The following is a 15,793-nucleotide window of genomic DNA, read 5'->3' as shown; positions in this document are numbered from 1 at the left end:
TTACATAGCATTTGGTAACAGCTCTGCATTCTAGCTGGTATTTATAGAAGTTACTCTGGCAGCAGAATAGATAAGGCCACATTAACCTGAAGTGTAAGGATTCAAAAGTGCATATGATCACGTAGAAAAGCATTCTCCATACAAAACCAGAGGTGCTATGCATTGCTTACTTTGTGTGCCCAACCTTGTTTTATTGACAATTTTTTGCATGTAGACTTCAATTATGAATCTGTAATCTTAAGCAGTAAAAAGGCCTCTTCAAATGAGACAAACAACCCATATGGGAGAACAATGCACTTTAAGAAACAGAATGTATGGAGTCCTAGGTAATTAACTTGCATGCCATTACCATGAGTGTTTTCCCAAGTGGAATCACTGTGACTGAAGCTGCCTTAAAATTGGATTCCAAGGAAAAATAGCTAAACTGCAGATTGCGAAGCCCATGGTCTTAGGCCCAGAAATGTATCTAAAGCAGGAATGTGGCCTGTGAAGAGCAGCCAATATCATGAGATTGGGGGGTGGGGGGGACGACACAGGATTGCTGTGAAAAATACCATACATAGCGCCATAGTTTTGGTAACCACTCTCTATAGGTGGAAGTTAAATGCCATGGCAACTGAAGCTTTGTCTTTCTTTAGTCTGGGCTTATTTAGGATTCACTTATTTCTAGTCAGAATATACAAACAAGCCAATGTTAATTTCTTTTATGTCAATATATCCTGGACTTTGCAGATTAAAGAACAGCTCAAACAACAGTTACCTTGCTCCCCCAACCATTGATGCATACAGGACTGCAGCTTGCAAGTGTACTTTGGAACATTCTGGAACATAGTTTATTGGTTTGGGCAGCCTACCAAGTATTTCTGCAGGAATGGAGCAATTCTGCAGTTCAAAACCAAGTTAATCTGTAGCTAGACACCATTCTGATAGGGGAAAGCTAATAAAAGAAGCACCACCTTGCAGACATGGCTTTAATAGCTTGGGATTTTTTCCTCAAAAGTTTTATTGGGAGAACTACAAAACATTTACAGTACAAAGTTTACAGTCTCACACTCCAAATTTGTAGTGAACTGACTCTCCAAAATATATATTACAACTCAAATTGACTTATCCTCTAGTTACATTCAAAACATACTTCTGTTAAAGTAGTCCAAAGAGTACATAGTGCTGAACCTGTACCTATGTACATACAAAATATAAGGTACTGCTCATTCATCCACCCTCCAGGAAAGTTTTGGAGAACTCCTGGCTTTCTACACACGAAAAAAAAATACATATTTTGGAATTTAATTATAGATATGATCATGTACTCAAAAGTTTCAGATCCAAAAGGTGGTCTCCTTAATTATAAAATGAGTGGTACAGTTTTTTTTTGTAGTTAAAAACCCAGCCCTACATTCAAATTCTCAAGCATTAAGAAAAATACTTATTTGGTTGAGGAAGATTTAAGGCAAGCATGAACCCTTATGAAGGCACTGTGAGACATAATACTGGGACCCTCCCCCCTTATTGCTACATACTTTGAGACTATCACAGTGTGATTGGTGAAGTTAGGCAACTTGAATACTTTTTGGTTAATTTTAAAAGTTTGAATTAGGTTTGCCACTTTAAATTCTGATTGCAAAGTAGGTTTTTTTTAATAGCTTGGACGGGTTATACAACCATTGTACATTCTAAAACCCATTGAAGTTTCTCAAACTACTTCCACAGAACTGAGTCAGATTTCTATAAAAAAGCCAATGCAATCTTTCAAATTTACGTAAACAAGAAAAGAAATTAATGAAATAAATATTACATACAATCTCTTAAATTAAGAATTTTACTCATTTACAATAAAATAACCAAGTGAAGTTACAAAAAGGCATATATTACTGTGAAAAGAACACACTCCACATTTTGCCGATTAATAATGGCAATCATAATTTAAACATAATAAAAGAATATATATCTATTGCTTTTCATCATACCCGATAAATACAGTATGAACAAATTACCAATGTATACTTTTCACAAGATAATAAATAAGTTAAATAGTTTCATATTTGAGTTGTGCAGTGACTTGCGCAATCAACTCACACAGCTAAAAAAATTAAAAAATCAGCAGTTATTCGCCAACAATTACAAACTAAACTCAGTTGAATGCTTCCAAATAAAGCAACAAAACTTGTTCTAAGCCAAACATCCACTAAGTGGTGGCAATGGAACCAATATTAAACTTTGGAATGGAAGTTTTAGCATGTTATAATATATATAGGTATATAAAAAACTAGAGTGTTGTTATCAAGGCATATTCTTGGCAGGATGTTGGATTTTTCTTTTAAAAGCTTATACATTTAGTATACTTTAAATCTGATTGAAAGGCAACCCCCCCACACACACACTCCTTAAATTATTTTTGTTATATATAGATCTGGAGGAACCTGGAATGAAGAGTTCGTGGGTCTCCAGACTGATTGTTAATTCCTGTGGGAGTAGGATTGGGCATATTTGTTTGCTAACGCTCATTTCACCCTTTGTCTCCTGCCCTCCCCACATACACACTTGAAGATGGAATGGCTGCTGGTGACGTACTAATGTCCAAAGGGGGAGGGGGGGGAAGAAAAAATCCTCTCCTTCCAAAGTCTTTTTAACATACAAAAATAGGATTGTTCTGTGATGTCACCATTTTCCTTTCACAATCTTAGCTCTTTTGTTCATCTCTTGATAAAAAGAAAAAAGGTTTTGCTTCCTCCTCTCTCTGAATTTGCTCAGCAAAGGATTTTTTTCTCTCAAAAAAAAAATACACTGAAAAGGAAAAGAAAGGACTGCAACAAAAGGAAGGCAGGTCTGTGCGAGCTTGGCTGTTGAAAAGACAAGGCAAAGAAGGGGGGTAGCTGCTCCCCCTGAGGAATCACCGCCAAGAGACCTTAAAAATAAAACAAGTCCTCAGAGATTTGCCAATTTTGGGAAGATTTTCTCCCACCCCCACCCCCTTCTTTCCCCTGCCCGCCTCAATCGTCGGAAATGGAAAGGCGGCTGAAGATGGGCAGGCGTCTGCCCGAGTCCAGGCTGGGGGACTCCGACCCGCTGAGGCTGCCGGAGCTGAGGGAGCCGCTCAGGTAACTCTCACGGTCGGACAGCGAATCCGGGGGGCTCGGAGGGGCGTCGAAGACGGGGGACTCGGAGAGACGCCGCAAGGGCTGGAAGCTGAAGGGCGGCGAGGCAGGCGGGCCGGGCGGCGGCGGCGGGCAGCAGCCCCCTCCTCCTCCTGCTTGCTGGTGGCAGCGGTAGAAGGCGGCAGCAGGGAAGCAGCCCTGTTGGGGCGGCGGGGCGTGGAGGGCGAGCGGCGCGAGGAGGCTGCCCAGCTCCTGCCCGGCCGAGAAAGCGAAGGCGTTGTTGGCGCAGGGCGGCGAGGCCACCAGCTCCTCGCAAAAAGAGGCGGGCGGTGGCGGCGTGCGGGACCCGCCGGGGCTCTCCAGGAGCAGCGCGGCCGCCGCAGCCGCTACGGCCCCGCCGTGGTGGTGCTGGTGGTGATGGGCTGAGAAGCCGGAGAAGCTGAGGCTGTGGTGTAGTTTAGGCCGGTCTCCCCCTCCTCCGCGGCCGTGAGGAATGCCGAACCCGCCGCCGCCGCTGCCTCCCAGCGCGTGGTCCCGGGCGGAGGGGGCGAAGGCGCGGAGGTCGCCGGTGCTGCCGGCGTGCGGAGGGTGCAGGTGGGGCTGGTGGTGGTTGTTGCTGCGGGGAGGCGGCTGCGGGCTGGGCTGGTGCGGCGGGGGCTGAGGCGGGTTGGCGTTACCGCTGGCGGGCGCTGGGCGGCGCTCGTCGGCGTTGTGGATGAAGTGGCAGCGGGGCCCGTAGGGGCAGAAGCCGATGGTGTGGAAGGTGCGGCAGAGCTCCGTCTTGTATTTGGGGTGGCGCGTGAGGCTGCGCAGCTCGTGGTAGCCGTGGGCGAACTGGCACTTCTCGCCGTACTTGCAGGCGCCGCTCTCCTCGAAGGGCCGGCACAGCTCCGTCTTGTAGCGCGTGGAGTTGATGGGCGCCCCGCCGTTCCCGCCTCCTCCGCCCTTGCCCGTGGTGGTCGCGGCTGCCACCACCACCACTTGCTGCTGCTGTTGGAGCTGCTGCATGAGGTGCTGGCTGCGCTCGCCATTCTCGCTGAAGGAGCGGTCGCGGAACTTGTTCTCCTTGTTGAGCAAGGCGGTGGGGCTGCTGCTCCCCCCTCCACCACCGCCTCCTCCTCCGCCGGGCTCCTTGAGGTTGCCGAAAGAAGAGGGCGAGGACGACGAGCCGCCGCTGCCGGGGAACTTGGCGTTGCCGTTAGCCAGAGCCTGCAGGTTGCTGGTGGAGTGCCTCCGCAGAAAACCCGGCCCGAAGTTGGAGTTGGGAGAAGCGCCCACTGGGCTGCCCACTGCCTTCTTGTCCAGCATGCTGCTCAGGTTGCTCAGGGATTTCTCGGTCTGGGAGCCAGAAAAGGGGGGAAGAGAAGGAACAGGGAGAGAAAGAAAGGGTGGAGGGGGGGACAAAACAGGGTGTATCGTGACTCCCAACAGCCTGGGAAAGAGCGGAGAGGCCGCAAATCTCCAGCACTCTCTTTAAGTCTGCATGAACCCAAGAAGCCTTTTCTCAATACGACCGCCGAAGAGTAGCCCACGCGAGTGTCTCTGCTGAGCCACAAAACTCCCTCCCCTTCCAAACAAGTGATCTGCAATTAAAAAAACTTTTTGAGAGGTGGTCCGAAACCCCTCCCACTCCAGTCAGTAGGGACTGCGTTTTAAGAGTTCCGATTCAACACAGCTGGGGCTTGTGCTAACAGAGCAGCTTCAGCCTCGACTCGCCTGCCATTGCAGCTCTGTCTAACACACCCACTGCACGGGCACATTGTAAGGAGACGAAAAGTTTCGTGCCTTCACAGAACCAGGCGCCACTTCGATACATGCACCCTCACTCGCCTCAAGGATCCTGACCCTCCATGACAAAGCAAACACGCACAAAATGCATTTCCACAAGGAAATCGTTCGCCTTCCCACAGACAACACGAAGCAAGTTTCCTGCGGGAAAGTTATCTAAAGTTGATACGGCTTAATCTCTCAACCTGTTGCAGAAGCAACTAAGTCGTGCGGCTCCTTTATGTGTATGACTACTTGAAACAAAATCCTATAAGCTTACACTTAAGTAAGAGCACTGCAGCCCTAAAAGCAATCAGTTACCGTCTGCAAGGCCAGTATCACCGCAGACCTGTTCCGAATAACCTGGCTCAGAAAAGACAGGCTTCCCGCCCCCCCCCCCTCACCTTGCACAAGAAGTCGATGTCGTAGAAGGCAGATAAGAGCGTTGCAGACATTTCTAGATCCTGTAATGGTCGGAAATGCAAGAAGGACCGAAAGATCCCACTTTCCTCGGGAGCTTTGGATGAGCCACGACTGGATAAGGAGAGGGCTGATCACTGGAAATCTGAAATGGTCTAAAATCAGCCAGCTTCCCCGCACAGTTGGGAAGAGCGGATGCACAGCCAAACCGACGGCCGCAACTCACAGGGCAGCTCTCTGACTGCTGGAACTCCGCGACTAGGGTGCACGCCCCATATATAAACGCACAAACGCCCTCCCCGGCTGCGGGGTGGGACCGAGAGCTGACCCGGCTGGGGTCTCCCGGCAACACCACCCGGCGGATCCCCGCCCACCGAGCCCCGCCTCTTTAGCTAATGCGGCTCTGTCATTGGACGCCGCCAATTTTCTTTCGGCGGCAGCGAGCTCAGGAGGCGTGGCAATACCGAGAGGTTGCAAGAGAAAGCAGTGCGAGAGATGTCAGTCAGCATCCTGGTCCGGAGGAGGAGCGTTGAGGCTGTGTGAAGGAGAAGTGCCCCCCCCCCCCGTCTTTGCTGCGCTAGGCACGCGCTTCAAGCCTCCACAGAAGCACTGTATACGAGTTGTCAATGTGCATGTATGAATTCAGCATATAGAGTGATTTTGCCTAGACTAATACACTGCCCTCAGAAGTCGTCATAAAAAGTAGCCTATGTAGAGAGCTCCAGTATGCAAAAGACTTGCTATAGTAGGTTTCTACAAGGCTTGTAATTAGTCCATGTGTACAGGAAACTCCCATGAGGTTAACCACTTGGGAAGTATAAACGCGGGGTTGCTCAAGAATGCAGCGTGGCTGCTGCACCTGCTGAACCACTACAGCACGAAGGATTTGCAAGATCATGGTTGTAGAAATGTGTATGTTAGGTGCTGTCAAGTTTATCTCAGAGTAAATAGTGTAACTGGCTGTACTTCTAAGCAAAATGCACATATGATCAGAGCAGTGTTTTTGTGCACATGGAATCAGTCACTAGTTTACAGACTGCTTGTTTTAAAATAGCGTGGCAGTTCTCTTGTTCCATCTTGCAGTCTTGGAGACAACGCCACAGGCATAACTAGACGGGATACAGACGATGATAATTCTCTTTCCAGATTTTTATTTCCCTTCAACGTGTAGATTACCAGCACCCTTTTTGCACCAAGCCCTCCCAGCTAGTTGCACGGCTCGTAAGATTGAAGTAAACACGCCGGCGCAAGGCTTCCCAGTTCGTTTCACACCCCTGGTGACTCGTTTGGGAAGCTCGCAATGAAACAGGAGGCATCAAAGGGCCTGCAAGCAAAAAGGGACGCCCGGCAACTCCTCCTCTTCCTCCCTCCCTGAAACCCTGTGCCACGCAACAGGTTTTGGAAACAAAAGCGGGTTGGCGCGCTTTACTCCTTCCTTCTTCTGGAACGGGCTGGACTATCCCACTGCCGTGTGTGTGTGAAACAATAGATGGTGGCGCGCTTTGCTCCTTGCTTCTTGTGCTGGACTATCCCACTGTCGTGTGTGTTTGCTCCTTCCTTCTTGTGCAACTGGCTGGACTATCCCACTGATTTCTGTGTGTGTTCTGTTGGGTGCTTTGCACCTTCCTTCTTGTGCAACTGGCTGGTCTATCCCTCTAACGTGGGTGTGTGTGTGTCTCAGCTATCCCGCTGCCGTGTGTGTGTTTGCTCCTTCCTTCTTGTGCAACTGGCTGGACTGTCCAACTGCCGTGTGTGTGTTAAATTGGTAAAGCCGAGGCTGCGGCGGCGGCGAACTCTCGGAGAAGGCAAGCCCGTCGCCCAGGGAAAGCCCCCTCCAGCCGTGCAGCCACCCCCACTGCTGACTAGTTCCCAGACTTGGCATCCGCTCAAGGTCTTGTGATGCGATTGGCCAAGCCAGCGACCCGTCCTTTGACACACGGGCCCAAAACAAGCAGGCGTTCCCCTCTCCCCTCCCCGACTAGGCACAGCTGCGCCTCCAGGGGGAGGGAGGGCCAGCCGGACGCGGCGCAGCTGCAGTGGCGCGCTCCGACGCTGCCTTCCTCCAGCTCCGCCCCTCTAGGAACCCTAGGAGGCCCGTCAAGAGGGAGTGGGGAGTCATCTAATCGCTCCTTTTTTCAGTCTCGGCATCCAGTGAGGCTTCCAGGCTATGGCTTCTCTAATGTAAAGCTTGCACCCCGCGAGGGAAGCAGCCCAAGCTTGCTTACTTGGAAGTGAGCACTGTTGGGTTCAGTGGGATTTACTTCCCAGAAAGTTCACTTGGGATTGTAGCCTTAGCGCCCGACTTTGTGCTTACTTTTAAAAGTAAAACTCAATTCGCTGGGGCTTGTTACTGAAAGAAATATGCATAAACCTTGTAGCGCCCCCGTTTTGTTTACTTAATAGTGCTTACTCCTGAGTAAGTATGCTTATTGCCTAAATATTCGAGTGACTGCCGAGGAGTCTAAAACACGTCCATCTTGCCTGGCTACTCCACCGCGCTTCCCTTTCACCCAGTTTTGCTACTGCAAACGTGGGCAGGAAAGCAAGCTCGGTTTCATACACATTTGCCTCTGCAGTCTACTTCCGTCGGTGGTGTGCATCGACTTAAGGGGAAGAGGAAAGCCACCTCTTGTTCCCTTCTCGGCCAACTGTTCAGCCAGAACCACCGAAGGACTCGTTTCAATGTGAGGGGAAGGTGTCAAGTGTCCGTGCATTTAAAAAAAAAAAAGTTTGCAAGCCTCCTGATCCCTTTGCAAGCCGTTGCGTGTGCACAAGGGCTGCCCGACCTCTTCTAATCCAGGGAAACCTTCAGCGATTGCGAGGCACTTTAATGGAAGCAGCTGCACCCCAGAATGGCTGCCGCGTCCTTTTGCCTTTTCCTCTCCTTGAGGCAAGAAAGCCGTCTACAAGCCGGAGTTTTCCTCTGGCGGGAAAACGTAGCGCCTGCTGCGGGGGTTGGGCGGGGAGGAAGCTCCTACTTGGCTTTTGACAAAGCGGCTGCACAAAAATACCCTTGCAGCCGTCGGCAAAAGCAAGCAAAAGGTCGCTCTGGGGAGGAAAAAGGCTGGGCGAGTCAGTCCGACGGTGCTTCAAAGGCGGGGGCAAACGGTCCTCCTCCAGGGCTCCTTGGGAAGAACAAGCACACCGCAGCCAGGCTGTGCGTTATTCCCACAAGCGGTCACTAGCACAGCGCAATTAAAACTCCGGCTCACCCTTTCGGTTAATCTACTTGGCAACGCTTTGAAGGCTGTTCTGGCAACCCAAGAGGTGAACGTGACAAAGTTGCAACACAGGAATCTCCGGTGATGCGACGACCCCTCGTGCTCCAGTTCTGTAAAAGCAACCAAGTCTCTCGAACTTAAACCTCTCACAGCTTGAAAAACAAAATAGCGTTCCCTGCCTCCCCCAAATTGCGTTCTTTAGTGAAGCTCTCTTATAAAAGGCTGGAAATATTTGCTGTTTGACCCAATGACATTCAGAAACACTCCTGTTTAAATATCGAAAGTATTTCTTTCCTTTCTGCTCTTTCTAAAGGTTTGGATCTTAACTTTTCCTCAGTGGGCCCCACCTTGTGGAATGGCCTGCCTGAAGAGATCAGAAAAGCTCCCAGTCGCATGGCTTTCTACAAACCAGGCAAAGCTGAATTATTCAAGACAACTTTTCTACACAAGCAGTAGAGTTCCACTGTACTACATAATTCAGTTAGAAAAATTATTAGGGATTGGGGTCAGCACTACTGTATATAACTTACTAAAAGCAGGATCCTGCTGTGGAATTTTGCACCATTTAATATGTCATGTTAATACTTACACTTGCCTTCCATTCAGTGTTTAGACTTGGTTGGTTCTACAACTCTAATCCTGTTGCATTGTGTATTGAATGTCCTGACCATTGGTTGTATTGAATTACTCTGTGTAATCTACCTTGATTCTAAAGGGGAAAGATAGACTACAGAAATAATGTAAGTAAAAATAAAATAAATTGAAACATACTGTAATGTGAAATTTACAGCTTGCTGGTGCCATTTCCATTTATTCAGTTTCAGGGGCTGGAGGAAGGGGAAGATAATTCTCCACAAGAAAAAACTAAGGTGTGGATTCCGACTGACAACCTTAAAGGGAAAAAACTGTGTGCCAAGGCAAACACCAGTCTATAGCAAATAGACAGATGACCCATACTCTAGATAACTGGTTCTGATTAAGCACCTTTACAGGCGGCTTTGCTGCAGTAGACTTTTGTTCTGCAGCTGCTGTTTTCAGGTTTAAAGGTTTCTGATTGAGAAGTTATACAATAATGGGTGGTGTGAGGAAATGCATACAAGATTGTGTATGATTATTTGCTGCTCATAAACCAAAGAATATGACAAAGTTTAAAACTATACTTTAAAATTGTGATAAGGCAGGCTATTTTTTTAAAGGTTTTCTTGTTTACTAATTAACCAGCTTTCTTGAAGGTTCAAATGCCACAAACTATAATGCTGTTTCACATTTGTAGTGGCAAGTACAGTCAAGGATTGCCAGTTCTAAGAAGGCCTAAGACTATATAAGCAGATAGGATACTTGAAAGGTTACATAATATTAAAAGAATAATGTGGCATTTGACATCAAATACACCTGAATCAAATAACTGTAAGTGAATGTATTTAAAATAAAACTAAAAAGAAAGTGACAATGCAACACTCGAAAACTTTACTTTATGCTGGAAAAAACACTGGACGTATTGGGATGTCTGAGACACATGAATTAGAATCAGGTTGCAGATCTTTTGTAGATGTGTACATTATAACCTGTAGGAAATATTTGAACATTATCAGCTAGAAGAGAGGGCTGTTTTGGTGAACTTTTTCATCCTTTTCAGCATGGTGTGTGTGTTTGTACAGTGCACCAGGAACACTTGATGTTATGTATGATTTGCTGACACCTGTAAGTAAAACACTAAAGGCCAAACAAGACAGTACAGTGGCCATGACACTGGGACAGGTCAACCTTGTCCCCCCCTTGCACCTTTTCAAGTACTGAAACAATTGGTGGGGAAGTTGGGATACTTGAGCGGGGGCTGGGGGGACACACTAGATCACCTGTTGCCATAGGACTATTCAGAATCAGAACTTTGTGTCATTGTTAAAATGGTCACATTCTTCCTCAAAATGGCAGTCACAGCCACAGGTCAAATCCGTGACCTCTAACATCTAGTTTGGCCCTGTGTGACAAAGCAGGAAATGTCAGCTCAGTTGCATCAGCAAAAATGGATCAACAATTCACCTCTTCCTGTTCAATGTGAAGGTACTTTGCTACCTTTCACTGATAGGACAATATAACCAAATCTGGCTCTAGGTTGTCATTGTTCTATGAGCCTGGATCTGCCAAACTGCATTGCTACTATGAAAACTGTTGAAGTGGGGGAAAATGACACTGATAAGGCAGTTTTCAAAAGGAAGGATGTTGCAAGAGACACTTCAGCTCTCTTCAGTGCTTTTTTACACGCTGAATATTAGGCTCATTCCGCACATGCAGAATAATGCACTTTCAAACTGCTTTCAGTGCTCTTTGAAGCTGTGCGGAATAGCAAAATCCACTTTCAAACAGTTGTGAAAGTGGTTTGAAAACGCATTATTTTGCGTGTGCGGAAGGGGCCTTAGTTTCCAGGCTTTCAGTGTATTAGCAATTGAAAGCCTTTTAATAAAAAATTAGTTACCTTTTTCAGTTTTGTCTACGGTGTGAGGAAAAAAGCACTATTATATTAGAATCTGTCCTTAAATAAATGCCTAATATAGATTGTATCTTGAAGGAAAATTAGCATACATCATATTTTTGTGTACAGTATTTGGGGTTAAATATAAATTTTAAAGAAGCATGAATATTACTGATAAATCACAACTCCGGTACTACTCATGCAATATTCTGTAATTCAAGAGGCTACCTCAACTTGGATCTAAGGAAAGATGGGTTAATGGTTCTAAAACATGTATAATGGCACCACCTACTGTTTCATTTAAGGTATGTACCTAAAACAACACTGCAATATTCAATATTGGGAATTGTCAACTAAGAATGCAAATAAATAAATAAATCTCATTGTTTCAAATCCTTTGGAAAGCAAAAACTATGTCAGAAACTGGGAAATAACTAACCATCTCACAAAACCTGGACCTGACATCCCTGCTCTCAGTAGCATATGTTATTCACATGATGTGTGTACACTTCTCAGAGAGATGACCAAATTATTGTTTTCATGTTTTCTGCTGTCCAAAAATTATCCAGCGTACTTGTAATGTATTCTTCTTAATATCAGAAATGATTTTTTAAGGTGGCAATATATAACCTATGCATTGTAAAAATAATAAACAGGCTTTTAAGGCATGTGATTAAGCAGGCCACTGCCTTCCTCCTGAAAATCTGTCAGCAGTTGCACAATTCTGCTTCATTCCTGAAGGGAATTTCTGACTTACCACTCATTCAGAAGTATGTTTTGTACAGCAGCCTTATTTTAGCCAAACAAATGTTTGTGATAAATTTAGTCTTGAATTGTTTCAATGATGCTAGGTAAAGATTATAAAAGTTACTTGCATTACTTATGTTAAAGCTGCAAAGCACACATATACATTATTTTAAAGAATTGTGACCATGATTGGGGGAGTAGTATTTCATTTTGGACAATGTAATTTTGAGTCAAAGAATTGTAACATACAAACAATTGAAACCTTGCTTGCAAGCATAAAGGAAGAAATACCCACCACAAACAACAAATTTCCATATTCATCCAGGCTCTTTTAGATATGGACATTAAAACTATTTTTATTTAAGACCTTTTAAGACCTACACAATTCAAGTCCTTTGCTTGTTCATAGATCCTGGTACAATATGAACAGGAAGAACAACTTGTGGAGTAAAATCAGAAGATTGGAACAGTAGATGGCCAGCACCTAGCGCATGGAAAGAGGCTGTTCAGTAGTTTTACTTGTTAAAGTGGCTACAGTAAAGCCTTGCTTGGTCCTGACTGAAAAATTAATGAACGCGTTCACAGAGGAATCATTCTTAAGGAATTCAAATGAAGACTTGATGGGTTCAAGTAGGAAAATGTATCTAACATGTATTGTCACAGTTCCTCAGATGTTTATGACATCAAAAGTAATGCGCTGATCTTTTGCACACAGAATTAAACTAAAGCCACTACTGATCACATTGTCAACAGTTGTCTTCTGCAACCCTTTCCTGTTTCTTGCAAGCCTGACTTCCAGCATCAAGTAAAGTTAGAATGTTAAGGCAAATTGAGATTCTCTCCTTTTGAATAACTAATTTGGTGAATTCTATAGACTGTGAAAATTCTGGAACTGGAGGCATTTCTTTAAGAAGCTGTGTCACACGCTGGGCTTGATCAGATACTGATCTTGTCAACTGCTGGAGTTTCTCCTGATCACATGGACTGACCTGATTCACTGGTATGAGCAGAAGGAGATGTCTGTGGAGCAGTCTTGCATGTGTTAATTTCTCAGCCCAAAAATTTGCTTGTCCCTTGTCAAACAGATAGTCATTTTCCACCTGAATAAAAGCAGAAAGAATGATTATGTTAAGCATTAATTTTTTGTGGCAAAGATTACTTCTGGAGTAATGTGGTAGCAAACTGACGATAAGTGAATCATGCTTTGTTGATACAGATATAATTTTTTAGTTAGACGAACAATGAACAAGTCACATATGCCGTTTCATGAAAAACATACATGCAACAACACAACAGATAATGTGCAATAGTGATAGTAACCATGGTGATGACACCAGTTTTAATGCATTTAAAAAGAATTAGTAAAAACACCAAGGGCATATTAAAGGTTTATGGTTTCTGGATCTGGAAGGTTTTGTGGACCTACATGAAAACCACATGGCCAGAGTCGATGTCTCCTAAATGTTGGATACTTTAAAAAGAACAAGGGAGAACTATTACCTTTATGTGCTGCTGGAGAAGTATCTGGCTGGCTGCTGGTGAAAATAATTCTGGACTACTCTGTTTCCAGTGTGTGCATATGAACAAGACAGAGTTCTCATATACATGCCTTGTACATGTTTTGCTGCATTGAAGTAGTATGTAGATACATGCAGTGAAAACATTCCCAGAGCTTAATTTTCTGCGGAGAATATTCAATGTCATTAAAAAGTAATGAATGGACACCACTGGCAAAGCATTATTATCGAAACTTAATGGTTTTGTAATTAATGCTTTTTAGATGTTTATGTTTAGTAATTATATGAAAGATAACATATGATTGATTAATAAATGTGGACAGAGTGAAATAAAACCACCAACCCGTCTGCGATCTTAGAAGGGAGATATAAGAAGATACCTAAAGAAAGGAGGATCTGTTCCTGTAATCTAGAAGAAATGGACACTACAGGCCACATCCTCCTTCGTTGCCCTCACTTCAGAGAAATAAGAGCCAAGATACTGGACCCAATATTAAATAACTTCAGGAGCTATCCGGAAAATGTATGCACAAGGAAGCTCCTGAAAGACAAAAATCCAAACTGGCCAGACTGGTTGCCAAATTTTGTACATTTGTTATAAAGAAATGCAGATTAGTGAGCAAGCAACTGATATTGTATTAGGGATACATATATATGAATGTATGGCTCACAATTGTTATCAATTATGATCAATATTATTATTATTTTAATCTAGGATTGAACAAATGGGAGTGCAAATGGGCCGAAAGCCAATAAGTAGGCAAGCCCACGCACATATGAATAATTTTAACTTGAGCGACTCATTTTAACGCTAAGTTATGTATTGGATTTATTTAAATGCTAAGTTATGTATTGGATAAGTGAAACAAATTAGGCCTCAGTGTTGATTTTAGTGTATATCATATATTACAATTACACTGGGAATTACAAGATTGAGAGAATGTGTATAGAATTTGTTGGTCCCTGACTGTAATTTGCTGGTCTTTGACTGTAATAAATTGAATTGACTAACCACCAACCCAAATATAATTCCAGTAAAAACATCACATTATGAACTCACATAATTTTGATTTTACTTGCATAGTCAATACTAAAGTTCTTATTTAAATTGTTCCTCATACATAGTGGAAGGGGCAATGTGACCATCTATCTGATATGGAACTAACAAAAAAGATGCAAATGATGCCATGGAGTGAAACAGAGATGCTCCAATGATATCCATAAATTATGTTAAAACAGAATAGTGCAGATTTCTAATATGAAGTCCACCAAGTGTTTTTAGAAAGTGGGTGGAGCCAGGTTGGCTCCTGCTCAGTAGATTTTGACTGCCCATTTGAGACCTGATTGGCTGTAAAGATTAAATAACATTTCACCAACAGCTGCCACTACAGCACTCATTTTTTCTCTCTCTCTCTTCCTTTCCAGTGTATTTTTTAAAATTGCCCCTCTTATCCCCTACACTTGGGCTTCCCAGTTGGCCATTTTGCAGTTGCACCTATCACCCTGTGTCAGAATTCAAAAAGTGCCTGAAGGCTTGAAAAGGTTGAGATGAACATCCAGAACTAGTGGATGACCATATCTAAGGCATATATCATGCAGAGTTCTTCAGCTGTGCTAAAATGAATTTTCTGTGTTGTCATTTTGCACTCTTAAATTTAAAGAATGCAAGAGAAGCACATGCTATATTATTTTTAAATTTTCCAAGCATTATTCCAATAAGATGCCTTTTCTAAAATTACTTAATGTTTGAATATTCATAATCAAATATTTTGTTACTGTTGAGACATAAAATTAGCATTACTTCTTGTTTGTTTGTGAAGTAAATATAAATCAATATAAATATTCTATATTGGATTATACCATATTAAGGACACTGGAAACTTTTCCAGAACTTTTGGATTCAATTTTCTCCAGAAAACCCACATCACTGGTGATGGTATATATGAAGAAAAACAGTGTAAGTAAAACAGAGAAAGCCACAAGATGCAGATATGGCTTAGCAAATCACAGAAGAACACTCCTTGGATTCATATTGACAGCCTTGAAGCATAAAAACTTTTTGGTTCTTTAAAAAAGCAAATGTTAAAAGTTATATTTTAGGTCACTATCAAAGGCATTCGATTATGAATAACATTTCACATACATGGAATTTCAGAATGCAGGCAACTGTGTGTGTTTTGCAGCAATGACGGGGAAACAATACTAACAAAATTCTGACAGACAAACCTTTACTGGCACAGTAACAAAATAATGTTTTCTGTTAGTGTAAATGAAGAATGAACATGCAGAAGGCTATACAAAGGTGTTCTTCAAAAATTTTGGGCCCTTTTCTACGTCATTCATGTTTAAACCAATTTCTGTTCCTGGAAATTGTGCAGACACATTAAACAAATTCTTTTCTAAAAAAATGAAAAGAGTGGAAATCCAATGTGCCCCTAAATGCTAAGATATGCCTGTTTGAGATGTGCAGACTCAGCTTGCCTTGATATTCTTGTCTTTCAAAGTTGTATGTAATCAGCATAATAATTCAGTATCCCATGAAACGTTTGGAATGGA

At 43.8% G+C, this 15,793-nt stretch overlaps 2 protein-coding genes across 2 annotated transcripts in view; both read right to left on the bottom strand.

Annotated features, from left to right (window-relative positions):
• Window positions 1-970: 970 nt before the first annotated feature.
• ZFP36L2 (ZFP36 ring finger protein like 2) lies at window positions 971-5,591 on the bottom strand. Its single transcript, XM_048483032.1, has 2 exons — window positions 5,267-5,591; window positions 971-4,433 (listed from the first exon to the last, which is right to left on the bottom strand). Exons 1-2 carry the CDS (start codon window positions 5,315-5,317, stop codon window positions 2,991-2,993), a joined length of 1,494 nt encoding a protein of 497 aa, XP_048338989.1. The 5' UTR covers window positions 5,318-5,591; the 3' UTR covers window positions 971-2,990.
• A 6,458-nt stretch (window positions 5,592-12,049) lies between these two features.
• The window catches only part of THADA (THADA armadillo repeat containing), a 190,898-nt gene continuing 187,154 nt past the window's right edge, over window positions 12,050-15,793 (bottom strand). Inside the window, 1 exon segment of the mRNA XM_048483022.1 lies at window positions 12,050-12,820. Within this exon segment, the coding sequence (XP_048338979.1) occupies window positions 12,467-12,820 (354 nt within the window). The 3' untranslated portion in view covers window positions 12,050-12,466.

This window comes from Sphaerodactylus townsendi, linkage group LG01 (genome assembly GCF_021028975.2).
Source record: "Sphaerodactylus townsendi isolate TG3544 linkage group LG01, MPM_Stown_v2.3, whole genome shotgun sequence".
NCBI classification, from domain to species: Eukaryota; Metazoa; Chordata; class Lepidosauria; order Squamata; family Sphaerodactylidae; genus Sphaerodactylus; species Sphaerodactylus townsendi.
The sequence above is the reverse complement of the archived record's forward strand: the minus strand, read 5'-3'. Positions and strand labels throughout refer to the sequence as shown.